The 27,978-nt window shown below is 39.5% G+C and overlaps 2 protein-coding genes across 4 annotated transcripts; one reads left to right on the top strand and one right to left on the bottom strand.

The window, feature by feature from the left end:
* Positions 1-1,806: 1,806 nt before the first annotated feature.
* Positions 1,807-11,725, bottom strand: uhmk1 (U2AF homology motif (UHM) kinase 1). Of its 2 annotated transcripts, XM_072684353.1 has the most exons (8): positions 10,946-11,725; positions 10,291-10,583; positions 9,945-10,136; positions 9,293-9,387; positions 9,130-9,206; positions 8,941-9,039; positions 8,424-8,512; positions 1,807-8,260 (listed from the first exon to the last, which is right to left on the bottom strand). In XM_072684353.1, the coding sequence occupies exons 1-8, from the start codon at positions 11,238-11,240 to the stop codon at positions 8,114-8,116; spliced, it is 1,287 nt and encodes a 428-aa protein (XP_072540454.1). In that variant the 5' UTR covers positions 11,241-11,725; the 3' UTR covers positions 1,807-8,113. The 2 variants fall into 2 exon arrangements, with proteins under 2 accessions (XP_072540454.1, XP_072540456.1); XM_072684355.1 differs by lacking the exon at positions 8,424-8,512.
* An 874-nt stretch (positions 11,726-12,599) lies between these two features.
* Positions 12,600-27,937, top strand: uap1 (UDP-N-acetylglucosamine pyrophosphorylase 1). 2 transcript variants are annotated; one of them, XM_072684351.1, is made up of 11 exons: positions 12,600-12,697; positions 13,399-13,705; positions 15,685-15,889; positions 16,846-17,021; positions 17,902-18,074; positions 21,657-21,850; positions 22,390-22,530; positions 23,848-24,036; positions 25,333-25,371; positions 25,990-26,056; positions 27,258-27,937. In XM_072684351.1, the coding sequence occupies exons 2-11, from the start codon at positions 13,429-13,431 to the stop codon at positions 27,351-27,353; spliced, it is 1,557 nt and encodes a 518-aa protein (XP_072540452.1). In that variant the 5' UTR covers positions 12,600-12,697; positions 13,399-13,428; the 3' UTR covers positions 27,354-27,937. The 2 variants fall into 2 exon arrangements, with proteins under 2 accessions (XP_072540452.1, XP_072540453.1); XM_072684352.1 differs by lacking the exon at positions 25,333-25,371.
* Positions 27,938-27,978: the final 41 nt, after the last annotated feature.

Here is a 27,978-nt window from a genome sequence, read left to right as displayed (position 1 = left end):
TTAATATACAACAGCTAATAGTGGATTCAATCCAAAACAGTACTCTATTTAAATCCCTGGCCAGGCTTAAATGTGTGAGCATGATTTATTTTAAATGCCTTTGCCAATACTCAACATATATGCACTCTGTCAGGACAAACACTTTCTGAAATTGTCCATCAAAATTCAGCTCAGTCTCAAATTCTTGAACCTGACAGCGTACGTTCCTGCTGATTGTTTGCTTGCCAGTAAGCAGCTTAATCTACAAGAAAACAGCTGTAATAAATGGGGGGCTAGTGTGTGGGTGCACATGTTTGTCCCAGCTTCAGGATTAATGGTAGCAGGTGGTGGATGAGATGCGTGATAATCCACAAGTGTAGGCAAAGCGTTTAAGACCAAGGTATTGACCAGGTGCGCAGAGCATGACGTTAGGACTGAATAGACGCTCAGGTAAGCAACAAGCAACATCTGACCCAAACTGAATCTTGCATTCCATTCTCTCCGCAGTCGTTTCTGCTTGTGTACACAATCGAGTGCAGACGAGTTTGTGCAGTCATGCCTGAGTCTGAGGGAAGAATAGAGGGTTGCCAGGTAATGCACTAGCGAATCTAGCTGTTAAATTCTGCATAGGCCTAAGCCATTTTCTCCAGCGAATATTTATGGAATTCAAGCTTCCACTGGGAAACAGCTAGGGATCCCTTTAGTCGTTCAGTGCAGTGCTGTGCAGATGTGGAGAGTGATTGTACACCCACAAATAGGCCAGACACTCACAGCTTCTTTTATTAGACTTGCTGTAAAATGTGGGCCCGTAAACAGGAGGCACGTATGCGGCTCAACAGACCACTACAGGAGGCCAGTAATATAGACGCTCTACAGGGGAGTGTCTGGACTGCATTCTTGGTCAGTAATGAACCACAATACACGAGAAGCAGCTGGATGGCCGAGTGGAGTTACAAGAAATAGATTACAGAATCTAAAATGCACTGCCAGCTTCACGTACACCTCCATATATGCAAGGTCTGCATGCATGCATACATATAGAGTAGCTGTAATGCTAAAACTTTGCATCTCCATTTTTGTCTGACTTTTTACATTTTGACAGTCTGAATCTTGCAGTTGTTCTTTAAATTGTGTTTAAATGTCATGATAAATAGACCAATAGAAATGCTTCAAAATGGCTAGAAATAACAATTTATATTGACCATTTAAAGGTCTATGAAGTTATTTTGGAGATACATGGTTTTTGTGGGACAGTGACCATACATATGTATTATTTTAAAATTGATAAGGGTTGAATAGCATTGTGTCTTGGTGCTGTTATATACATTTTGCATTTATTTGTCCATCAATAAATGATAATCGTAAATAATCACAGTTAGAAGTGTCATCTAACATGGTTATGCACAGAAACACTGTTAAATGTCTGTGTAGCTTTTCCTATTTAAATGCTAGTGCTGCCCCCACATGACAAAAAGCAGTAAGTACAACCTGGGGAGTGTATCTGTTATATTTTAGAGTTGCATTAACTCTAAGCCTTTAAATTCAGATGTGAATTACAATATCTTGTTTTTCTTGTCTCATTTTCTAAATTCAAGTTGACTGCTGATCGCCGGCTCAGTCGAGAGTATATTTTCGAACAGCAAACTTTAAAATAAGCTTTTAAGTTGGAGAATATAAATTTTTTGATATCCCAACACTGAGTAAAAATATAAAAAAATAATGGTTGTGTGTCCAAGGCCTACAAAACAACAGGAGGAAAGGTTCAGCTATAATATAGAGAATTTACGCCCAGTGGACAGTGCTAAAGTAAACACATAACACCAACGAGATAGTTTAGTTTATTTTATTGTGAGAAACAAGACCATCACTCATCCATTACAGAATCGTGCAAGACAAAAGCATGGGCTTCCCTGGTCAATAATGCATATACAATCTGCTCTGCTGAGTTTCCCCCAAACGCACTGTAACTCTAAGCTGATCGTTAAACAGTGGAGCAATTTTCATTGGAACAATTTCTCTAACAGTTGTGAGTCAGTAGAGCACTTCTCTCCTAGAAAATCTGACATTATGGCTACAGTCCTTTTTGGACTCATTTCCAGCTCATACAACAACATAACACACTTTCACATTCAAATCAGCAATTGTGGTCAGATGTTTAAATACACTCATCAAGGACATGTCATGGCAATATTAGGCTTTCAATAATTCTTTTTTCTGGGGCAGAATTAGTGTACAACATACACCTTAACTAGAAAGAAAGGTCTTATATGGGTCAATATGTTACATACATACATACATTCAACTTAAGTGTTCCGTGCTACTGCAAGTTCCACAATGTCTTTTTAGGCCAAGACCTCTTAATGTCAAGTTAGTGATCATGATTGACTACAACTGGTAGCTTCTTTGTGCCTACATGAAAAGGGGGAAAACAAAAGAAGCATATTCCAAGATCGATAGTTCAAACAACTGCATGCAAGTACCAAATCCCACCCTCAGCTGAGAGGAAACTGGTTTGGATAGTCAAGAACAACCCAAGAACCACCAAGGCAACAAATCTGATCAAACTCTGCCAAGATGAGCGGTCAAATATCCAACCAAACTCTATGCCAGAAGCTTGTTGATGGATATCAAAAGCATCAAATGTGTTCATATTAAAAGATGTACAGTGTGCAGTCATAACTGAACAGCTAAAAAAGAACAGGTGTCTTAGATTTCCATGACATTCAGATTCATGATGAGAATATATAAACATGCGAGCACAACTGTCCATGTTTCATTTGGTTATTGTTCAACTCTGTAACAGCCTTAAATTCAAGTTTTCCGTCAAATACAGCTCTATAAGGCAGGCTATATGTGGGCCATAAGGCAGAACACTGACAATAATGCATTCTTTCCACCAATCTTATCCAGTCTTTACCACAATGGTCTACACCACAGTCAGACAGATAGGATACATACAATGAAGGCAGTGGTGAACCTAGTGATTGTCTGAATACAAAGACACTAAAGGAATCTCAAAACCACTAACTTGCAAGATTTGTTTAACAATGTAAAGTAGATACCACATCTACCACCCACACTGTATTTTAACTGCAGTGTCTCGGAGATTAAACTGCATTTCGTTATTCATTTTCACTGCTAAAGCTGCAGCTCTGTAGCAGTCCTTTATGTTTTGGTAACAATCACATCCTTAAAGCACATTTTAATGTGAAGGGTATACATTGTAACTTTTGTTAAACTAAAGAAAAAAAACATACAAGGAAATGGATGGAGTATTAAAACCAACTTGCTTAATTATAAACTAGAAATTAGAACTGTACCAAATCATAAAAAAAGAAAACACATAGGGCCAGTGCTGAACAGGGATGCTGTGTAATAACTTTTGGAATCCCTGGCCAGGAATCCAACCCAAAAGGTCAGAACAAGACTTACTGTAAGTGTCTTTAATGGAAGTAAATGTTACATTTTGTTAAAAGCAATTTTGGGCCCTTTCTATTTGTCGAACAGGGAGTTTTGAACAATATAAAGAGCAGCTGGTGTTTTTGGATAACGTACGGAAGACACAAGGTTAAAACATTTATTAACTATATCATATTGTATACAGTGAGTCTGTTCTAAGTTTGTGTACTGCCTTGGTGAGCTACTGATATACTGAGCCCTCTGGGCCCAGCTTCCCACAAGCATCTTAGTGTTAAGATCAAATTAACTGGTAGAGAGAGTATTCAGTAGGATGCTCACTCGTCTATTTAAGAATCACCAGTGCTAAGATACCTTTTGGAAACCCAGCCTCGATGCTTTCAATAAGCTGTAATCCCACATCACTAAATAACAATAATGCAGTGTATGAAGCTCTTAGTGACGTACAAGTGTTTAAACCTCTTGTTCTGCGTTAGATTATAATTAAAGTAGAACTGAAGCCCATGTATTTCTCAAAAGCTGTCAGACTGTTCACAGGAACAAAACCCCACTACAAAAGTATTTGCTCTTTATACACACACAAACCTGTTTTTCACAGTAACTACAAGCTTCCTGTTAGCATAAACCCGCACCTAAAACCTCCTGAGCAGGTCAACTTGACATCATTAGCACTTTTAGATTCAATGAGCCTCTGCCCAAGCGGCTAACTTTTATGTCATGCCCATTTGAACTTGCCTCTGGATTTTTTCTGAAACAACCTGCAGTTTGCAGTAGAAGCAAAACACATCTCAAGCTCATGGCACAGCACTGCCAAACAGCAAACCCAGGAGGTGAGCGGGTAAGACTGCTACCCAGCAAAAACTGCATTTAAACAGGCAGCTTTGTTCAACGACCTTTCTGAAGACAACAGGCAGTAAAGGGCATTTTAGTCCCACAGAGGGGTGTATGTGCACACTCCATGGCTGTTCCTTCAAAACTTTCTTCCCCCTCTCGCTCTCACAAGACAACAGCCAGTACAACACTATCAACTGCTCAGGAAGTTGACAGTGAGCAAGTTTACGTATTCCGTAACTAAAGCAGCTGCATCCGAAGCTCGGCGGACAACATTGCTGGAAGCAAATGAAGACCCAAGTAATTAGAAGTGTGCATAAATCCACAGTGCAGTCTTCACAGCAGCCTTGGGTCATTTTTGCCGTTATTGGTCGACTCTAACGGTCGGTTAAGTTCTGATTTTTTTGGCACTATTTCATAGTTGGTAACTTAATTTTACACAGCGTGGTGTAACCATTTTTCAGAGAAGTCGAGGAGGCGTATTTTTGTGCTTTTTGATCCTGAAAGACCCTCAGATTCCGGCAGTGGACATAGATGAGAGAAGAATAAACAACTTTTCTGGGGGAATCATTTTCAGTGCTCCCCTGGGGAAAAACAAGGGTAGTCTCCCTGTACCATCAAGACAGTGTTAGAAAACTAGTTCAGTGTTGAGTAGTGGCTCTCACAGTGAAACAGCAGAAGCCTGTGCCGCTTAAACTCCCACAAACTGTACTGATTTAAAAAAAAATATCAAACCTGGGCTGCAGTGTTGACTAGACATTAGTCACTATATTCAGACTACTCAGCCTGTCCAGATAAAATCCAAATAATTTACTAATTTGATAGAAAAGCATGAAATTCCAGATGATTGCGATGGTGCACAGGAAACTCTGGCAGAAGTACCAAGAAATCACTTTAACACTAAACATCAATCAGCCATAACATTAAATACAACATTAAACCCCAAGCCTAATCATTTGTAGGCCCCCTTTGTGCTGCCAGGTGTTCTGAAGGTGCTGCTGAAGGTGTTCTGTGGTATCTGGCACCAATATGTTAGCAGCAGATATTTAAGCTGTAAAGCAGGGCCTCCATGGATCACATCCATGAGCTCTGAACACCCATGGTACCCACCCAAAGCAGCCAGTTCCTTAGTTGTCTTTCCTAAGACAATTTTGGACAGTGGGTACTCACCACTGCATACAGGGAACAGCCCACAAAGTTCACGTTTTTAAGAATTGACTGTTCACTTGCTGTCTAATATGTACATCCCAATTCTTGACAGGTGCTATTGTCACAAGATGATGTTAATTAATGTTAATGTTATACAATGTTTCACAATAACTTCAACTGTCAATGGTTTTAAATGTTATGTTATGCCAATGAGTGTAAGCAGGATTAGTTCAAATTCCAGTTAGACTGCCTTACACAATGTAGTAAAGGGTGTAGATACTGGAATTTAGCGTAAAAACATTCAAAGCGAAAGCGAGGGCACACCTACTCCCCCATTGTATCCATCTCATTAGTCAGAATGGAATCTTAAGAACCCGGTTGTACCACTATTTGTGTTAATGACTTCACTTGCCCAGCAAACCAGTGCGGAAATGGCCAGGATAATTTCATCACAGACAGTGCACAGCCAATTCTTCAGAAATTTCTTTTTCCAGACTAAGCTACGATAAACTTTTCCGAAACATGATCTCACTCTATGAAAGAAGAATCGTAATTAGCACAATTATCAGCTGGTTGTATTTTGAGGTATTATCGTCTAAACAAACAAGGTCTTTTTTCACTTCTTTTTATGTGCTTAACATGAACTGTAGGCCACCTGTGACACATTTAGGAGGGATTGTGGAACAGAAAATTTTGTGGAACAGAAAATTTTGCTGTCTTTGTGCAATAGGTCACAGCATTTCAGTCCATTTTCGTCCAGGCCACCAAGGGTTTCATTTGGTAAATCTATTCCATTTGGTGCAATGTGAGCAGTCCTCTTTCATGCAGAACGCTCACCCTGAAATTCAGTAATATAGCGCTGACGCTTGCTCAGTGGCTAGAGTGCTTTTAATCATTATTATGACAGCAAAAACCTACTTAACAATGGAGTTTAGACCTTTAAATGTAATCTGTTACAGTAAAGGGTGTTCAACCCTGACCTATACCACATGATGCAGCTCATTTATCTTTACAAGACTTTCTGTACCTCTCAAGGTCAGAATCAGAATGCTGGTAATCACTGAGCACAGCACTGATGTTCAGTTTCCACACACTCCCACAAAAGCCTGAAAACACCTCAGCTAATATCCTTTTAAACAAAACCTATTGTCTAGTAGTCCCCTGTCCAACATCTCCAGCGAACGCTCATTAACAAACTACAATCAAGAGCAATGTGCAAAATTTAAACCAACACTCATCTTTCAGAAAGTTTAAAACTCTTTTTTTAAAACGCACATTTGCATATAGAAAGACAAGCCTTAATCCTGCTTGTACGCTTAAACACTTCCATACTGCAATAACGGATAGAGGAGGGAACTGCTTTGCATTCTGGATGGCGTCGCAGGATTTTTTAAAATTCTTGGAAGACTAGACCAAAAAAAAAAATATTTCTAATTTTGCATGCCAACTATTACACAGTTACTGCACAAAAAAAAAAAAAAAAAACAGTCACAATCAGGAATTTGTAAAGCTACTACAAGACTCCAATTGCACCAAATTGAGAGTATATTTCTATTGTTTCTCCAAAGTTTATAGAATTACACTTCTAAATAAATATTTTCCTTTCACCCCTTCCTTCCAAACCACTTGCAGTTGTAAACTTGTTTTTATCTTTCAGTGCTGAATGTACCTCTGTCATTTTGAAAATCCCTGATTGTGGCTTTACATGTTTTAAAGGTAACCACTGATGATCATCATTTTAAATGGAAAAGCCACCACAGCATAGTTAACAATACCAGGATGAAACAACTGGTCATGTAAAAGTAAAAAAATGCCAAGAGATATAATATCTATATTTGTAACTCAGCCTATATTTAAATTGAAAAACCATCTACAGGCATTTAGCACATCATCAGTTGCATTAAGATGGTGAATAAACTAAAAAATAAAGTGGTTATGAATACAGCAGAATATGCAAATGTGCCTCAGGATCAGAGCACAAAACTCACAAGCTTATATATTAATAAAAAAGCTTGAGTCAAGGTAATAGGCTATTCACAGTTGCAGTCTAGTCAACACAAAAGGCAACTACTACTCCCTCTCTTTCACAACACCAACTATCAACAGGTACTGTATGTACCACTGTGTATTCAAACTGACATGATGCATTGAGAACTTACACTAGAGTAAAAAGCTACAATCTAAAACTTATGGAGGGTGTTTCATAAGGTTTTACACTAGTCTTATAGGACATACCGTAGTTTCTACACAACATTTGAAACCCTCAAAACATTTCAAATAAAATAATAAAGCTAATATATATATGTGTGTGTGTATGTCAATATGTGACATTTGTGCTCAGAGTCTGTGTTCAAACTAATGTAGATTCAAAGTTCTTAAGAAGACCGACATAATGTGCAGACTGGAAAGACTTTTTGATTTTAGGCAATCAATAGAGAGGACTGTCACATTTTTCAGACTTGGGTGTTCTTTTGTAACTGTGAAAACACCTGTCGTTATTGCATGATGTAAGCAAGCCACCAGGTAACCTGTGAACTATGGAAGAGACCGAATCAGGTGACAGTCTTGATGCTACGTAGGTGTATGTGCCTTTTACAATGCTATGTTAAACTAAATGCTAAGGTAAACATTTCATGTAGTACAGACGATTATCTCGACAGACACAGTGTGGTCATCCCAGCTGCTAAGCAACTCTCATAATAAAACGGTTTGTATGCATTTATATGCATGTAGCCCCTTACTGCACAGTTTGATACAGATAACCTCTCTTATAGGCACTCAGTGGGTAGAAGGTGGCCACCACAAATTTGCCATCGAACGTCCGGCCTGTCAGCAGTCTCTGGGCTTCTTTGGAGTCTCCAGCATTTGCATACTCTACAAAAACCTTCAGGGAAACAGTGAGCCATTATAACCTAGTTACAAATGACAACTTACAACTAAATAAAACAGAAAGTTCGTTCCACATTAAGAGCAGAACAGAAGATTTGACACATTACAAATATGATGCAAATTTCAAGATTAAGGTGATTTCAGATCACATGACTTACCTGGCCTTTGCCAGGATTTTCTTTTGGAATCAACAGGGATATGACTGAGCCATATTTCTGGCATTCTTCCCTCATGTCCTCAATAATCTCTGAAATACATTTTTTTTTTTTTTTTTAATCACAAAAATATGCCTGTTAGCTGCTCTATCAAATGACTGCCAATAAAATGACCAATATAAGCAAAAATAAATCACATGCTGATTGGCTGCTGAACATATGCACTCATATTTTAACCAGTGAACCATGTCCTTTTTCCCCCTTTGCCCATCTATGACCAAATAATCAACACTTATTACCAAGTATAATATATATTATAACCAATACTCTCCCGCACCCTTGCATCAGACCTTCAAGTAACTCTCACCTCTCACCTAACATCACACTGGCAGAAAAGGCTACTATTGGCAAACGCATAACATGCACCAGTGAACACTGAAATAGACAGGTTAATTAAACAATAGCCTTCATCAATGTAACTTGCACCTCAAACACTTAAACTGCTGACAAAAGCACTCACCTTCATATTCATCATCATTGTGTAAATGACAGTCATCAATTACGTTAAGCAGTCTAAGGACAGGTGTGGGGAGCAGGACCAAGTCTTCAATGTGAGGAGCTGTGAACAAAGCAATTTTCTCATTTACCTAACAAGTCCATGTAACTGGTTAAGGAATATGTTATGTTATGTTATGTTAAACGGTCATACCAAAAGGAATACTGAAGAAGGGATTGATCAGTGCAGCTTCAGCTGTGCTCCTGTGACTGGGGTTGTTGTGAAGCATGCTGAAGGCAGAAAGACAGATGTCACTTCTGAGCAAAAACTGACATGGGATTTATAGACAGAGTTATTCATTGTATTCATTGTTTACCTTTTGATGAGATCTCTCAGATGATAGACAGGAATAGCAGGATACACCACAGAATTGCTTGAAAATATATGATCTATGATTGCAGCACTGTTGTCCTGAAATTGAAAATAAAAGGAAAGTGTGAATATAGCATGTCCATTAATGTACTTTCATATTCTGTGCTGTTATTGTTATCACTGGTGCTGGGTCTTTATTTGTAAATGTGTACACATTGTGTAAAGACTTCATCATACATATATACATAGAATTATACTTGATTTTAACTGTTTGGCATGACATGAACCTCACTAGCCTGTTAAACTACTTCAATAATGCTTTCAAATGGTTGAAAGAGATGGCAGAAGCTAACTTATATTCTGCAGGATGAATACAGAAATATTTACAGTTTTTTCCATTTTCATTAATTCATTTAAAAAACATATTTCTATGGATCACATGGTGAAGTGGTTGAACAAGCATCAGTTCCTAAAATAAGGTTTGCTTTTGGCTTGTTTGTTTTGTTTTTATTCATTTATATGTTCTTGCCTATTAAAAATGAAATGCCTGAGCATTCAAAAAAACATTTATAAATTATAGACAGCCTTCAAGTTACAAAAAATTGCAAACAACTGTTGTCAAAGATGCATAAAAAGCATCAACAATCCCTACTGACCTTCCACTCCTGGGACTTGATGGTTTCTTTCAGTTTGATTCCTGAGAACATTTCCAGCAGAATAATGCCCAGACTCCACAGGTCAACAGCAGTACTGCAGCCCGAGTCTCCCTCTAGACCTGCCTGGGCCAGCGAGTTCTGCAGCTCTGCCTCAGGGGCCCGGTACCCATCAGTCTGGATGTACTTCACGTCCTACAAGGAGTAAATACCAAAACACCAAGAAAACAAAACAATTAGCCAACTCAACACACCAGTTCTTAGACTGGATTTGCCCTGTTCCTCTCCTCATATAGCATTTCTTTAACTCAAACAACTGCTACATCTCAGCCCACAAGCAGCGCCTCACCTGGTGCCCCTCTTTGAAGCTGAGCCCGAAGTCAATGAGCTTAAAGCACTCATCATCGGGGCTCCAGAGGACGTTGCGGGGCTTGAGGTCAGCATGCACGTAGCCGTCTCGGTGCAGGAAGCACAGGGCTTCCAGAACATCACGGGCACAGTGCTGGATCAGCCACATGGAGTGACCCTGGTTGCTTGCTCTGACCAGCAATTCTGACACGCTCACGTCGAGAAGTTCCAGCAGCAAGCATCGTGTGGCTATGCCCAGTGGATTGTGGTGGGTGAACACACCATACAGGGTCACTGCACATCAAAAGCAAAATATTGAAAGTGACAAATTCTTCACATTCAATACAAACGAAAAGCAAAACACTTTGCAAAGCAATATATCTCTCCCAGACTATAGCTACATGATTTCCCTGCTCCAAGACACCTAATCCACCTAATTGGTCAGCTAATGAATAAGGCCATCACGGGGCTGCTAGACCGATGGTTTTCAACTCCAGTCCTCAACAGTTTCAACTATATTTCAAGAGTAAAGCTATGTAGGATGGGGCTCCCAAAACTGGATATAAAACCCACGATGTTCAAGCAGGAGGATAATACAGAATCAGGATTGGGAACCACTAACCTATTGCAGTCACCTTGCTAGCCAATCCACCTACCGATATTTTTGTGTCCCTGGATATCTTCCAGCACGGCCCTTTCCTTCAGATACCCGTAATCCCCGCCTTGTGTGTCCGCCTGGAACTCCTTCACAGCGGCCGAGCTGGCTCTGCCCGAACTAACCGAGCTGACCCGGTACACTGAAGCCGAGCCTCCTTGCCCCAGGCGGGCCTGTACCTTCCACATCTCGCCGAAGATCTCGAAGAGGACCGGCTTCATGGCCTCGTTTGGCGACGAAGCAACGGGCAGCGCCGGTACGGTGCTAACGGGGCTGGTTCCTGAACTACAGGCCATGACAGAGCGGCTAGGTGGTCATTTCAGTCGGAGAAGAGAAGCGACTGCCCTGTTGCTTACTACATCTTAATCCGCTCGCTGATACCAACGCCAGGTCAGCATGCGGGTGCGAACACGGCTATTTCCATTTGGAGAACTAGCTAAAAACAGGCGTAGAACACGAACTGGTAAGTTAATGCTGCTAACTTGGCTGATTTAACTAGATATGCTAGCTAATAGCTGCCTAAACTGAAGCAGTGAGCAGGAGAGCTGCGAGTTAGCTGCAGAAGCTCCAGAAGGAGTTCAAACACCAGCTCCTCAACACTTAGTCTCGCTTCTCACGGCATGCCCAACACTATACGTTGTGCTACGACAAATACAGTGGTAAATTAAATGTAATTTCAAATATAAAGCCGCTGGAAAAACTTATTTTCGTTGGCTGCAAAACTTAGATAACATTCCGGCCATTGTTTTGGCGGCCATTGCGGTGGAAATGAAGTCACGGCTTAACGGAAACTACTTCCCCTCGAGTGAGATGAGGAGCTGAGCACGCCTGGTGTGCTCGCTTACTGGTGCTGCTAAAATAATTAGTGCTAGATGACAAGGTAGTAGTACCAGTACCAACAATAAAGCAGATAAAACATTAAATGTAAAAATAAATGTCATTTTAGTTTTGCTGTATGCAGTGGCTACATTATTACTCTTATTACACAGATATTCCTACGACGTCTTTAGAGTAAAATAATAGTTAGAGCAAATATTTCATTCTGTTTAATAATTAATTCACTCATTTTTATAAATTATTACATTGATTTAACAATATGCTCCTGTATTTTAATAAATCATTAGCTACCTTGATTTAACAATCTGTTCCCTCAATTAAATTCATTGTTCCTTAACTAAAGTGAGCCCTTTAAACTGTTTGGACAGTTTATGTCTAAATCTAAATATTTCTTCCTTGATATACCTTGATATACTCCGTACATTTCAAATACGTAGAGAGGAAATACAGTACACTACATACGTCAGTACGTAAAACAAAAAACAAGCACCATAATTAAGTTGCGCTATATCATACCTAAGTATAAATAAACAATAATAATAAATACAGTTTTTCGGGAACTGTGTATCAAGTTAAAAAGATATATATGCATATATGTAATTTGCGCACTTAATGGTTGCGTTCCAATCTGTATATTTATGTTCTAAGTAGAACGTCTAGCTAGTGCGTAGACTCTCGCCGCCAGCGTACTTGTGCACTACATCTACGGACTGAATAGGAACCCTACGTAGAACTCACATACGCCAATGGAGCGCAGCCACAGTGAAACGTTTACCGGGCGTTCCCGCATGTTTTCTGTGCCACGTCAAATGACGGAAACGGGAGGCGGAATATCTCGTAGTAGGCGACGTAGCCGAGTGTATTTCAGAAGAAGGAACAGCGAAGTCTGTATTAGACACTGTCAACTGCACTGAAGGTAAGAACATTAATAGCAAGCCGTTGTTAATTCAGCTATAGTAAAATCTTTGTGTCGTTAGAGAGCACGAGCCCCAGCACAGCTCATTCATACACGCTGGCAGTCTTTCCTAGCAAACCTTCTCTATCTCCACTAAACCTCTAGGTCACTATCAGTGTAGCTGTACAGTCAGTTCGGGGTTATGCCGGGGAGCAGTTTTATGATTGTTATTGATATGATTCACGAATAATGATCACACAGTTCAGGCTGACAGTTTAAGCGTCTTTTGGTTCCTATGGGATGCTGAAATCTAAACCAAAGACTAACCGTGTCAATATAGTAACTTACTGACCTAATGTACTACTTGGCATATGGTCACAGAGTAGACACAGAAAACACGTACAACCGAGACTCTGTCGAAGATCTAGCTGTAGTTCAGCTGCTCCTTCTTGCTTCCACACTGGGTAATGTCCTGTGGTCACTGTTAGCAGTCATTATCAGCATGATCAGATCACCACAGTTAATATGATTGCACTTAAAAGCTGACTGTAAATCTTTTAAAGACTATTGCTACCTATGACTGATGCTTAACAGAACCTCGGCACATGATTTAGTTGTTTTAGAAATCTGGGCCGGGACAATGAATGAATGGATGTCCCAAACTAGGACCTTAACAACTGTTGGATCATCTGTATATGTGCTTGTGCCTTCGTATCCCTTAGCTTTCTCTCCTAGATCTGACCCTGTGAGACATGGACCTTGCCGTACTCGCACAGAGACTTGCCGAGGCTGGGCAGTCTCACCTCCTGCAGTTCTGGGACCAGCTCAGTCCGGAAGAAAAAGAGGACCTGTACTCTGAGCTGGAGAGCATGGACTTTACAGAGATCAACGGCTTCTTTGAAAATGCCATGATGACTTTTACCCAGGGCCACCAGGAGAACGTGGACGCCAGAATGGAGCCAGTGCCACGGGAGATCCTGGGCAGCGTGACACGTGATGTAGAGTCTCTCAAAGACTGGGAGGAAGAAGGTGAGATTGTGTGAAGGGCTTGTTATTAACTCATTTGCTGTTTCAGACAAATATGCAGGTCACATCTGTCTGGCCTAATATGTTACTCATGGCTGGCTTTAGCCAAGTGCTGCTCCTCAGTGGGGAAAAAAACAGCAACGTTTAATTAGCAGGATTAACATCAGACATTAGGCAGAAGTGAAGTGACTCAAGATCTGAATCCTTCTCTTGGTTTTGTCCCAGCAGCCCACCCCTTTGGCCTGGACTCACTATGAGGCCTAAACATCTGGTTGTATTTAGGACTGACGCAAGTGGGGGTCCTACGTCCTATGAGGTCATTCAGCATTGTGTGAAGCCTTTTTCATAAGACATGAGAAGTCTAGCTGAGGGTCATGGATTCCCTTTCCCATCTACAATTCACTCCCCTTATTTCTCTGTACGTGTGGGTGTGTGCTGTCAAAAGGAAAGGAAATCTAGGTTACGTGCGATAGGTTGAGTAGGACTAGGTGGTAATAAACTTAACTGCAGTTTATGCAAGATAAGTAGGGACCATCTTATCAAGGTGTGTCAAACCGTGTTTTTAAAAGTTCAGGAATGCATGATTTGTGAATTTCTTTCCAAGACAATTTATGCATTCAGTGAATTTGAGGTATTGTTCGCCTGAACTACTACACGAGGCTCGGCTCTGTATCTGGTTTGGATCATAACCAATCGCCAGGGCCTGCTTTTGTTTCATAACCAATGGGAGGGAATCTCCTCTTCCAACAATATGAAATCTTATTTGCACATGGGTTTGGCCAGTACAGGATAATGAAGCGTAAACCATCACACGCACATACGTATACGTTACATAGACAAAAGTATTTGGACACATGTTCATTTGTTGTTTCTCCTGAAATCAAGGACCTTAGAAAACAGTTTATCCTGCTTTTGTTGACGTCTCAATAGTATTGGCTCCACACTACAATGCTGGGGGGCTTTATACCCCTCTTGCCCACATCTGATATTAGACATGGGGCCAATAGGTTTATGTTTAACCTGATATGTTGGCAGTTTTTCTCTACAGGGAGTTGACAAGCTGTGTGTGTGTCTGTGCATTTGCACATCTGTGTCAAGCATGTGAATGCCTTCATTAGAAGGGGTGTCCACAAACTTATATTTGGTAGTGTAGTTAGGTGAACGCAGTCAGAACAGCAGCCACCTTTGCTTTTATACCACAACATTTCCAGAACAGCTTCACATAAATGTATAGAGAGATGATTGTAAATCAGTGTAAAAATAAGAGTAGCTGACCCCAGTTGGATCACTTGATGAGGATAATTAATCCCATCATCCAGCTAAAATGTCAAAATGAAAATGCTACATTAATTTAAACAACAATTTAACACTGTTGGCATTTCCATGACAAATCTATTTAGATATAGTAAAATGCTTGGGCAGAATAGGGAGGCTATTACACACCAGTAGTGGCCATTGTCTTCATCAGGCTGCATGTTTTAGCATTTTCTTAAAAAAAAAAATAAAATCCTTAAAAAAAAAATAGTAAAAACTATGTACTATATGTAAGAGTGTTTTGCTGTTTGGTGAACATTCATGTAGTTCTGGCACATTCAGCCACATTACCAAAGAGCATTTTCCAGACTTTCCATGTTCTGTTATGTCATGTTATGAAATATAAATGAATGTTAAGGTTTGGCCTCAGCATTAGTTTAGTAGAGAATATCCCCCACCCTGACCGTACTACTCATTACTTTACACATTAGTAGATTTGTTCATTCATCGTACATTTTTTAAACGTTTATAAAGTAAAAAAAAAAACATAGTAGACATGCTGACGTATTAATGATCTTGTCTGATCTTACTCCTTCTACTGTGTAACCCCAATGACCTGCCCTGTCTTCTGTATGTCTATCTTATTATAAAGACACCGCAGCAGAAATGATCTGATCTCTGCCTGAAACAAGTCTAGCGGTGACCTAACCTCTCATCCGTCTGCACAGGCCTGCACTGTATCTCTCAGAACAAAGTAGCAGTCCTGCTGCTGGCTGGAGGTCAGGGGACACGACTAGGGGTCCCATACCCCAAGGGCATGTACGACTTAGGCCTGCCATCCCACAAAACCCTCTTTCAGATCCAGGCTGAACGCATCCTGAAACTGGAGCAGCTAGCAGAGAAGCATCACAAGGCAAAGTGCTGCATTCCATGGTGAGATGGTCATTTTGGAGTTCTCAGAAACAGCTACAACGCTGAAGCATGTTTAAAGTGATGGCGATAAACTGAATGTGGTCACAGAGGTATTTTTGGTGTATACATTTTGTATGCATGTTCTGTATAGACATACTGTTACCTATAGAAACTGACACAAATGTGTTGCAGTATGTTATATGTATTATTATTATTGTTATAAGCAGTAGAGCAGCAGTCATCTGTCATCTGATTCTACTCCTGTTTATACTTTGGATACATTTGGTCTGTTTGACTGAATTTGGGGTATGAAAAAATTAGATTTTCTGTTGACCTGATCATTTTACAAGCAAAGTCTGAAACCCCTTTCTTCCACATATTTTAGAGCAATTTAGTTGAATGTTTTATTGTATTTGACAAGTCAGACGTGAACAGAGATCATTTTTATAATGAAAGATGTTCATTCCTTCGTATAATAGTCTTAACATTCCTCTTTGGTAAGATTGCGAAAGTGCAGTAGATGTAGAATCAGGCTGACCTGAAAGTAGGCTTATGTAAGGTCAGAAGTGTGTGTCAGTGTTTATCAGCTGGTTTCTGATTAGCTCTGTTCATCCTTATCATCAGATCTGAACTCGCACTTGTATCCTTGCATCATTACATGCACGTTGACTCCAGTAAGGAAGTAGATAAATGGTGACCATTTACCCAGAAATTCCCTGTATTTATTAGCAATTCAGATCTGCTGTGAATGAGGAAACACCTTATGCTAATCGCGAGTCTGTATGATGTGTGCATGGCATTTCAGTGTGTCACTTGGATTGTTCACCTCCTCTATTACTCATGATCATCCATCATTCATTAATAGGCTGTATTTACCTAAGGGTGTCATGTAAACACACATACTGGTGTGCAGTTGCTTATGAATTCTTAGGAATCTCATTGTAATTCGTTGTCACTGTGTTTGTGTTTCATATTAGGTACATCATGACGAGTGGCAGAACAATGGACACCACTAAAGAGTTCTTCTCAAAACACAAGTACTTTGGCCTTAAAGACGAGAACGTCATATTCTTCCAGCAAGGCATGCTTCCAGCCATGGACTTCAACGGGAAGATTATACTTGAGGGCAAAGGCAAGCTGTCCATGGCACCAGGTAAAGTGTGTATATTGAGAGTGTTCTGATTCTAGACACTAGGGTGAGGGTAAAGACTGTGAAGATTCACACCTGATTAAACTCTCTGATGATCACAGCGTCTTTATAAGTCAATTTGAGTGTGCTGGAGCAGAAGAAACGTTAAACAGTGCTGGGCTTTGGCTCTTTCAGGACTAAGTTGAGCACTCTAGATTACTAGGCTTTCCCAGTATACTTAAGAAATAAACAAGAAATGGGAAAAAATAATCATATAGTCATATGCACAGGTTTGGAACTCTGTTCAAAAGGAAAAGTGAAAATAAGGTAACATCTTATAATAAATCGTTAAGCTTTTATTACTTCCTTAAGCAGCAATACATGTCCAGACTCTCAGAATTTCTAAAGATTGAGCTCATGGTCTTTATGGTCTCATTTGCAAAAACTCTGAGACAGATTACAGTTTGATGTGCTGTCACCATTATTACTAAAACCAAACTTGATGTTGTTATTGTACTGAAATGAAGCTCATTTAAAAAAATGGACTTCTGTTGACCCCAGACACAGAAATGTACCATATACTGTTATGTCTCTTGTATTTGTAATATATTGTGCCTGTTTTTGCCATTCTTAACTTTTTGATGGACTAGTAAAAATTATCCAAATAAAATATTTTTACACAAACTTCCAATAAAAGTAAAAAAAAAATCCTTCTTCTGTAAAGTTGATGCTTTGGACATTTTTTTTTCACTGTTATTTGCATGACAGTGATGATATGATCGCTATTACCTGGCTGCTGAATACTGAATACAGTAAACACTCTGTGCACACTCTGAGCACATTCTGAGCTATTATATAACCAGAGATTCTGATTTGTTTTTTTCGTTCCCCTATTTCGTGTCAGATGGCAACGGAGGCCTTTACAGATCTCTGGGAGCACATAGGATTGTGGAAGACATGGAGAGAAGAGGAACTGCCTACATTTATGTCTACTGCGTGGACAATATCCTGGTGAAAGTGGCAGACCCTACCTTTATTGGTTTTTGTGTGCGTAAAGGAGCAGACTGTGGTGCGAAGGTCAGTGCCAATAACCAGGCCACACCATACACACACCCTGGGTTTTCCCTGGGAATAGAACATTGTGCTAAATGGACCATATCCTGAAAGTCTTCATAGTCCTCCATATCATTTTCTTTACTTAGTTAGAAAAGTGAGAGTTTGATGTAGCATTGATAAACATTGTTAAAGTTTCATATCATTCCCTCCCCAGTCCATACAGTCCACAAATGGAAGCTGTAACTAGTGCCTGGTTAAATTCATTGTTCTTGTTATGTGACAAAAAACAATCAGTGTACATATCTACTTATGAGAAGGAGTGTTTCAGTCCCAGCTCCTGAGATGAGACATAATACAGAGCACATTAACATATCACTCATAAGGGCAGAGTAATAAAAACTGCCTAATTCTAAAGGATTAAGGGTATTTTTCATAGACAGAGATTTAGCCTAGTCCTGGACTTTCTAAACAGAGAAAATGCATCCTTAATCCTTTACCAGGAAACTGACTCAATGGGTGGTTTAGAAAGCATCACACTGAGCTTTCTTCACAGTCGGTGTGCTTTGTTTTGTTTAAATATTCCATACACTGGAATACACTGAAAGGACTTCCATGGTGCTAAAAATATTCAAATGACACAAAGAGATTCAGCAACTACAACGGTATGGAACTTCCTGTTAGATCTGATCTCATTTTAAAAATATCCGTTGTGACTCAGATTACAAAGCTGACTTGACGCCACGAGATGATTTGATTTATTGATAATATGACCTAATCAGCAATATTCAATTTTTAACCAGGGATGTTGAACAGAACATGAACTGTAACTGGAATCAGTTAGTAGAAATGTAGGATGGAGAACATTTGTTTTGGGATTGGGGCCATGGGATTTCCAAAGGGCTTCTGACAAACATTGGTCTGGACCACAGTGGTCTCTTGCACAACCACAGAGATCTTTCACAGTCAAAATAAGTTATTGTGATCAATCCAAATTCCAGTTATTCGCCAGATGTAATAAGGATGTGTTTTCAATAACAAACCTTGTTACTAAGCCCATTTCAGAAGTGAAAGCAAGAAACCTGCACATTCCTTCAGGTATCACTAGGTGGGGCACTTTCTCTCTCTTTTTAAGTTCTTTGTTTTTTTCAGCGGCCAGAAGGTTCTGTATGATTGATGAAAGGCTTCTTTCATATTGTGACTTTTACAGTAACCACCTTTTATTTTTCTGTTCGCTTCACAAAAGCAATGTTTTTTTTCACCACCACAGGCGGATTAAGTTTAATGCCCAGTAGAACTGGAAAACAATTCAATTGTTTCTAGAAGTCTAAAATAGCAACCACAGGTCCTTCAGTGTTCATCCCTTAGAAATAAGTATTAGGTAGCCTGTGGTTGTAAGCACTCAGTCACTAACAATGGATAGTTGCTCTGGGTTCCAAGGCCAATGAAGGAAAACTACTTTACAGGGAAGTGTGGTTGTATAGGAAATGGTTTCAACGCTGGAGCTAATGGCCTTTGCAGTGTTTGCTCGTATAACCAGCACGTATATGAAAGGGTCTCGCATATTTAGTACTTATTCTAGAGTTTTGCAGTGTTTGAGTAGCAGCAGTGGTCCTCTTAAAGGATACATGTGTTAATGTGTGTCACAATTGAGGAAACTATGATGGAAGGGGTAGAATAATCTTAACTGTAGATCTAATCTGCACATGCTAACTAACAGAATTTCCAGTCCTTCAACATGCGTGACCTTCTCAATCTCAAGGAATTTAAACATTACATTAGTGCAGACACCCTGGACATGTTGGGGATTAGCTAAACACCAGACATCTTGGCTCCCTGTGGTAGACATCTCTTAACAAGAGTAGAGCTTATCCTCGGGCGTTCCATAAATTGTCTGTTATCTCTGTTACTGCCTGGTTAATGAAGAAACAAAGATTAGACATCTGGAAGAAAAAAGCTAACGCTGGAGTTTTGCCCCAGTTTTGAACGCCGTGACTCCTTGAGGAGCTTCAAATGTTGCTCTAATTGTTCGTAAAGACATACTGTGCTCTCTCTTCATTACAGCGAGTTTCAGCATGACTGCTCTGGCCAGAACTGATATGATTAAACTTACTTAGCCATAATTAGTTCAGTCTTCAAACATTCCCTTCCACCATGCCTCTCTACGTTTGTCATTGGTCCTCTCTTTTAAAAGTGTAGTTGCCGCATGGTTTTACAACATTTGAAGACAGGGCAGGGCTTTGGCTTGGGGAGCAAGAAATACATTGCCTATTTTGTTTCGTAGTGGCATACGCAGATTTCTAGGTCATTCTTGTATATCGGTTTTATTGGAGCAGAAAGGCAGGCGAGGAAAATGTCCCCACTGGTTTAAAATGTCATTCGGCTTATGATGTGCTTTGCCCTGTGAGATGCTAAGGAAACAGCTCGCCAGCATTTCCAGTGGATTTTTTTCTTTTTCTTTTTCTTTTTTTAGTGGAGTAAAGTGAATCGAGGGTAAAATCTGGCAGTTTCTCGTCACCCTGGAAAAAATGGAAAACTCCAGTGTGCCCTATTATTCAATGTCAAATAGTTTCAAGCCTCCAACCTCCAATGGATTTTATTACACTTGTCCTAACATTTGCTTAAGCAACAATAGTTGTGGACGTTCTTGTTGACCTTCAAGTTAGAATTTATGGTGAATGAAAACATTTGGTTTTGACAGTCCGCATAGATTTATACGGTCCTCATTTTTGCTTTAAAATGCAGACGACTCCGAGGCTCTGAATTCCACTAGTAATTAAACAGTCCCTTCATGTCAGAGGCACGATTGTAAGAAACGTTGAACCCACCCACCCCTCATAAATTGTGAAGCATGCAGTTAATGTGGCTTTAGCTCAGTGCCTCCTCCCCCCATCCTAACCCATCATCAACTTAGAGCTTTGTAATTTGTTACTTGCAGATGGATGGAGGGTTTTTTTCTCCTTCTGCCTTTGCTTTAATTTAATGCAGACTCCAGGCATGAGGAAAACTAGATGGAGTGTGTGGTCTTCTTTACTTAAGTCTGAAGCTGGCTGGAATATGGCTTAGGAGTTCTAAGTTAAGCGGGAAGCGTCTTCTTTTACTCTTCATATGAGAACAAAATGGTTGTTAGAGTTTAATGAGCACAGCTGGAAGTGTTTTGAGGGTTTCATTTTCTCAGATTTTTAACTTCAAATATTCATGGCTAGTAACATACATGGTTCCTATCTGTTGGATGCTATGGACAATATATGGAATATTCAAATATTTTCTCCCAGTATTGAATAAGAAACCTAACTGCTTGTCACAGATTATGGCTACAGGTTTTGATTAAAGCTTTATCATTCAAATGATGATTTCCTTTTTGAAAAAAGGTGCTTTGAGCCAGACCATAGAAGAACCACATGTGATTTCATGTAATAGAACCCATAGAGATGTTTAAGTGTGTAAAACCTAAACGGTTCTTTGTTAGAAGAAAAGAAGGAAAGGTCTGGGATACTAAGTGAGAATCTTCTTTGGCATCACCCTTTGAGCACTATTTGAGGCTGTATACCCTTCTATGATCTACAGAGAATTGCAAAGCACTTCTTGTTGTGGCTTCTTTGGCAGGTGGTGGAGAAAACCAATCCGACAGAGGCAGTGGGTGTGGTCTGTAAGGTAGATGGGCGTTACCAAGTGGTTGAGTACAGTGAAATCACCTTGGCAACAGCGGAAAAACGAAGCCCCGACGGCCGGTTATTGTTCAATGCCAGCAATGTAGCTAATCATTTCTTCACTCTTCCTTTCCTCAAAGACATCGTCAAGTGAGTCAGTTGTCAGTCAGTCACTACATTTCACAAATTATCATATATATATATATATATATATATAGCAAAAGGAATGTTACTGTTTTTATGTATATAGCAAATGTATATAGCAAAAGGAATGTTACTGTTTTTATGTATATTTGCCAATTACTGATATTAGCCAATTACTGCTTCACCACTGCTTCAATTAAATTGCAGTTCAGGGTGTGTTTGGTTGCTATACAAACATCTCATTAACATTTTAAACGGGACAGCAGTTTCTATGAGCTCTTTCCAGTAAGCTTTGCCATCTTGTAAATAGTAGGAGAATGGAACAGACTTTAATGTGCTCAGAGAATATGAGGTAAAGTCAAGAAGGGAACATCTGCAGTTTTCATGTGTCTGGTATTTTAAACAGATGATGACTTTGCCAGATTTGTTCTCTTATTGTGATTTTTATGATATTCTAATAGAAAGAACATGTTTCACTTTCTTGCTTGTCTCTTTCCCTCTGACTTTCTCTCTGTCTCTGCCCGTCTTGTCTGTCTGTCTGTCAGTGTGCATGAGCCGCAGTTGCGGCACCATGTGGCACGGAAGAAAATCCCTCATGTGGACACTCGAGGAAACCTAATCGAACCTGACAAACCCAACGGAATTAAGATGGAAAAGTTTGTTTTCGACATTTTCCAATTTGCCAAGTTAGTATACCTTTTTGGCTTTTTTTCTCCTGTAAGCTGTCTTAGAGAAATTAAAAGGTCTGGTTGAGTCATTGACAATATTTTGAGCTAGAAATACTGTGCAAAGCAAAATCTACACGCAACCTACTAATACTGCAGCACACAGGGCTTCATTTAACTCCTTAACTACTAGGCTTATTAGTAGTTGGTATTACATCTTTTATGTTTTCATCCTAGGGCAAATTGATCGCAGCATATTTAGAAATTAAAGATGTCACCTAATACACCACACCACAAGGTGTATAGTACTGTGCATAGGTTTTTAGATGTATTATTTGTAAAAACCATTTATCTCAGCAATAAGCGAAAACTAGATAGATGCAGGTAAGCATACACACAGTAAAAAATAACAAGAAGTAGTTGATGTCTTGTGAGCTAGTTTGAAGAACGAGCATGGTTCCTGGATGCCCCCTATGAATTTACTAAATTCCATCACCAGCTCACCTGATTCAATATCATTAAGCACTGATTTTCCAAACCAGGTGTTGGCTGGTAACTAATAATAACTAATAAATAATGCTAGTCTCCCATGAGGAGAGCTTCAGAGATGTTCTGCATATTTATTTGAATAATCACTCAATGTTTTTCATTGTAATTTTCTCAGATGTCTGAAACTTTTCCACAGTACTATACATAGCAGAACACTTGTAAATAACAACATTCAACATTTGAGAAGGCACAAATTCACAATACATTCTACTACCTGCTGCTTATACGGGTGCTGGCGCTAGCTCCTTTTTTGTATTGTTAACCTGACTCTGGATATGATGCATGACCTCCAGTCCTCCTATACAGACAAGACTAATTCATTCATTTTAACTGGGACACTTCAGTGATATTGAACTTGATTCCAAAAGTTGTAGCCTTGATACACATTTCACATTTAGAGTGAAGAACCAGACAATCCCTGTCAATAAAACTCAATTCAACTGACTTAGTAAAAGTAAAAGTCTTAGTATTTAGTCTCTTACCTTGTTATCCAGTAACTACTAGGAGTTAGTAACTACTATAAAAACTACTGTGTAAGACATGTATAGTTTTAAGGGGGCCTTTAGAGCTTAGAGAGGTTAACAGTTTGAGTAGTTTGAAAGGGATTCTTGTGTTGAAATAGAAGAATGCCAGTGGTCACATCAAAATCCCAGACACTTCCCTCAGCATTCACTGCCATCATCTTGTGTTGTTTGTTAGAAATGATCTCGTTTGTCTTTGAAAAAAGACTTAATAAAGATTTTAGTTGCACACTTTAATGAGGTGTGTATGTTTGTGTGTGTGTTTCAGGAAGTTTGTGGTGTATGAGGTGCTGAGGGAGGATGAGTTTTCTCCTCTGAAGAATGCAGACAGTCAGGATGGGAAGGATAATCCCACCACAGCTCGACACGCACTCATGTCCCTGCACCACCGCTGGATCCTCAATGCGGGCGGCCATTTCATCGACGAAAATGGAACACGCATGCCTGCTATTCCCAGGTGAGCTTAATGAATGTGTGTACACACACAAACACATATACATACACTAAAGGTGTATACAATAAAGGTGCTACAGAAGGTTCTTTGAGTGAACTGCTTTTGATAAAGGACCTTTTAAACTAACCTCCTTAAACCTTAAAGATTCTTCATATTTATGTCTCTTTTACAAAAAGTCTTCTTTGTGGAACCAAAAATTGTTCTTCTAGGCCTCACTTTGTTTTTTTTCAAGAGTGTAGACTTGGACACTGGGCTAAGATGCAGTTCTGCACACAAATACCTTCCTTGCATTTTTCACTGTGCTTTTTCTTCCTATATCTGCACGTACACACACATACACACACATTGCTATACTTCTATCAACATAAATAGTAATTACCACTACATCTAACCTTAACCTTCATAACCAAAAGTAAATCACTCTTCTCGTTTTTATTAAAGCCCCAGTTTAAAAAGCATTTAAACTTAATAAAAATGTCCCAGCAAATGTGTGGGCACATCTGGCACACACAGACACATTTTTACTTAAGAAAAGTCTTAAAATGTAAAAAGAAAATGTAAGAAAATCGATACACTTGAGTATCAAAGTATTGAGATTCTCAAAAACACAGTATTTATTTTTAATCAATACATGTAAAGACTTGTGGTTCATTTTTGTGTCGAGAAACATATCATAACACCAGGTTCTAGCCAAAACACGACCCTACTAGCCTTATCTAGCCCCACAATTGTTTCTTGTACAGATTAATATATGCATAGATTGTTGTAAAAAAAAATGAAAAAAGAAAGAAAAAAGAAAAAAGATCTACTGACCCCAGTTATGTCAATTGAACACATTCAGCTCTGGACACACAGGCATCATTTCTTACCTCATTTTCCTCCTGTTTTATCCTTGCCATTGCTTACTCTCCTTCTTCCACTCACTTACATATGAACACACTCATGCTCACGTACACATATGCACACCCTCACACACGCTATTCATCATCATATCAATTCTTCCGTTTTCCCCCTCTGTCTTACTCATTCATTAACACATTCTGTACCTGAAGCACAGTTTGCACACTGTGCACCGTGCAGTTGTACAGTGGCTCAGCAAAAACACAGCTCCTCTTGTTCTTTAATAAGTAGTATTGTAGACGTGTATGTAAAAGGGAGGTCCAAGCATGTACAACATCACCTCAGAATAAATGTTTATACACTCCAACTCACATTTCCCTTCAGTTTTCACCACATGTCCACAGTGTTTACGGCTCAATCCACCCTTTTCACACTTTATTTCCTGTGTAACATTTCTAGACACGGACCAGCAGGGACACTCACGCCTGGCAGCCAGAAGTAACTATTTCCACGGTTGTATATAGTGCATGGTGATGGGCCTTTCGCTTCTCCCTTACTCAGTTTAGTAAGCCATAGAGAATGCAGCAGCTCGCAGGGGAGATCTCTGCTCTCCTGATGGGGGCTGGGGGTAAAGGTTGGTATTCTCAACCTGCTGCATTTGACTCCTTCTCACCCTGACCGTAGGTACTAACGGCAGAATGGCGCATGCTGGGGACAGGGCACTTTCTTGTTTTGCACCTTTTCTTTCATTTATTTGTGTAGCAGAAAGGTTTTCATGGTGCTTCCTTGCATATAATCACATTTCTCATCATTTTAACTGCTTATTGACAGCAAACAGAAACGGCATCTTTTTTCAGTTACCATTGTCTGGATTTTGCATTTCTGAGTGATGTGAAATCAGCGTTCTTCTGTTCCTCTCTTTCAATACTGATACACCACTATTTACTCAGCCATGAGTAAAATGGGTTTTCAGATGACTCCCTCGACTCCTTTTCTACCCGGTGTAACCGTCTCTGACCCTGATTTTTCTGTTTGATTTATTTATTTATTTTCTTTCTGTCTATTGGCTGTTCTGAGTAATGCGTTTGAGTCATTTTAATTCTCAATATCTTACAGTCTGAAGGATGGGACTGACCTGCCAATCAAATGTGAGATCTCTCCACTTGTGTCCTATGGAGGAGAGGTAAGGGATGCCTCAGATCTAACAGGCTTTTGATAGTGTATTGTCATTGTCCCAAGAAGACTTTGTATCTCAGAAACAGTAACACACAGTCACGTGTCTCTTACATATTTAAACATCTAGAACATCTGCTCTTCATTTGAACAATATTGAGAGATGGAGGTACTCAATAAACCAATAAAACTGAAGACATACCTTTTAAACATTATTTGTAAAATATAATTCATAGAAATGCAAATTTCTTATGATAAAAAGTTGGCATACCCCACAATTATTAATACTTGAAATGTCTTACATTAGAATCAGGTGCAACACATAATCTTTTTTAAACCTCAGACATTTAGGCTATGTTTATACTGCGGGCAAATTGGATTTGTTCCTCAAAGCAGATCCGGTGAGATGATGGTCTGCCCTGTTATTTAAAACTTTGGATTTCCGGAAACTTTGGAAATCCTTTTTGAGCGGCCAGCGCATTCAGACTGTGACACATCTGTGCAAATCTGATTGTAATCACATTTCAAAACACCTTCACATTTGGTTTGAATCTGATTTGCTAAATTTTATGTAGTTATTGGCTGTCCAGACTTTGGGCTAGCAGTCTGAATATAACCTTAGTTTGGTTTGCTCGTAATTGTTGAAGTGAGTGGTATCACCATGGCGAGATCCAAAGAACTTTCTGAGGCCGTCAGAAAGAAAGTCTGAGTCTGAGAAGGGATTTAAAAAGCGAAGGGATTCTCAAAACAATAGAAAACAGCCGTTCCACTGTCCGCAAAATAGTTTACAGGAGGAGAACATTTAAAACAACTGCTAGCAAAGCCAGGTCAGGCCATTCAAGTTCAGCACAAGAACATATCGTAAGATGTGGAAAGACATGTATAAAGAAGAACTATTCTAAAATGTCATCACAGGATCGACATCCTTTCACATCAGCCACAGTTGATGTCAAAGGATGTGCATCTGTTGAAATGATATTACCTTCATCTAAAAATATTGTTAAAAGATCCAATATTCATGTGTCCATATTTTGTAATAAAGAACTAAATATTTAATGAGGTGTCCTCATGTTTTTTTTTTAGTCTTATGTTGCATCTCTGTGAATGTTAATGGAAGCAGCTCCATGCCCCATAATATCAATATCCAGCATGAAAGCGTTAATGCTAAACTCTATGTTGGAAACTAATTCTGCACTATTCTCATTTCCAAGGGACTGGAGGAAATTGTGAAAGTCCACCCTGAATTCCACCCAACGCTGGTCATTGATGAGCGTGGCATTCACGAGCAAGTGAGCAATGGACTGTAACCTGTCTGACGACCAACAAGCAAGCAGTTTTCGTCTCCTTCATCTCTCTTCCTACCAAACTAGGAGAAACTGTGACATTCTAGTGCAATAACATGAAGGAATCAGGCCTCCTGGGGCCTAACGTTATCATTTAAGATCAAACTATTTATTTTGCTAAAACTTATTTTTATATAAATTCCTTTTGTTTCCTAGAATGGGAAGGTACGTTGTAGCTGTTAATTTATGTGTACACACATTTGAAATGAATGTAATGTAATGAAAAGTACGGTACATGGGTAACTGTCTTAATCTTTCCGTATGACTCAGACTGTATTGTGCTTGAAGTGGGTGCAGCTCAGCATCAGGGCTTTGCCACTCAGTCTCTGAGAAATCTGAATTTATATTTGAAGACGGTGATGAAATTCAGGAGTGAGTGCTGTGTGCCTCTTTCTCTTCCTCTTGTTTTTTACGCTGATTCTTTACACTGTTAGAATGTTCCTCACAGAAGGTGCACACTTGATGAGTATGCAAGTTTGCTCTACTGTAAACTGTCTGATCAGTCTTTTCCCAAATAAATTAGTAAATAAATTCTATATATATCCAACAGAAAAGGGTTGGGTCATTTCCTCGTAAGCGTGTGTGTGTG

Source organism: Salminus brasiliensis, chromosome 7 (assembly GCF_030463535.1).
Source record: "Salminus brasiliensis chromosome 7, fSalBra1.hap2, whole genome shotgun sequence".
NCBI classification, from domain to species: Eukaryota; Metazoa; Chordata; class Actinopteri; order Characiformes; family Bryconidae; genus Salminus; species Salminus brasiliensis.
Note: the sequence above shows the minus strand (reverse complement) of the source record. Positions and strands in the feature narration are given on the sequence as shown.

What these genes read in the sequence shown, in the direction of transcription:
- uap1 (XM_072684351.1), top strand. Translation starts at nt 13,429, where the DNA reads ATGGACCTTGCCGTACTCGCACAGAGACTTGCCGAGGCTGGGCAGTCT. An exon ending in CAAGCTGTCCATGGCACCAG is followed by an intron (nt 17,022 to 17,901) that starts GTAAAGTGTGTA and finishes ATTTCGTGTCAG; the next exon opens with ATGGCAACGGAGGCCTTTAC. An exon ending in GAGCAGACTGTGGTGCGAAG is followed by an intron (nt 18,075 to 21,656) that starts GTCAGTGCCAAT and finishes CTTCTTTGGCAG; the next exon opens with GTGGTGGAGAAAACCAATCC.
- uhmk1 (XM_072684353.1), bottom strand. Translation starts at nt 11,240, where the DNA reads ATGGCCTGTAGTTCAGGAACCAGCCCCGTTAGCACCGTACCGGCGCTG. An exon ending in CTGAGAGATCTCATCAAAAG is followed by an intron (nt 9,207 to 9,292) that starts GTAAACAATGAA and finishes TTCTGCCTTCAG; the next exon opens with CATGCTTCACAACAACCCCA. An exon ending in CAATGATGATGAATATGAAG is followed by an intron (nt 8,513 to 8,940) that starts GTGAGTGCTTTT and finishes AATGTATTTCAG; the next exon opens with AGATTATTGAGGACATGAGG.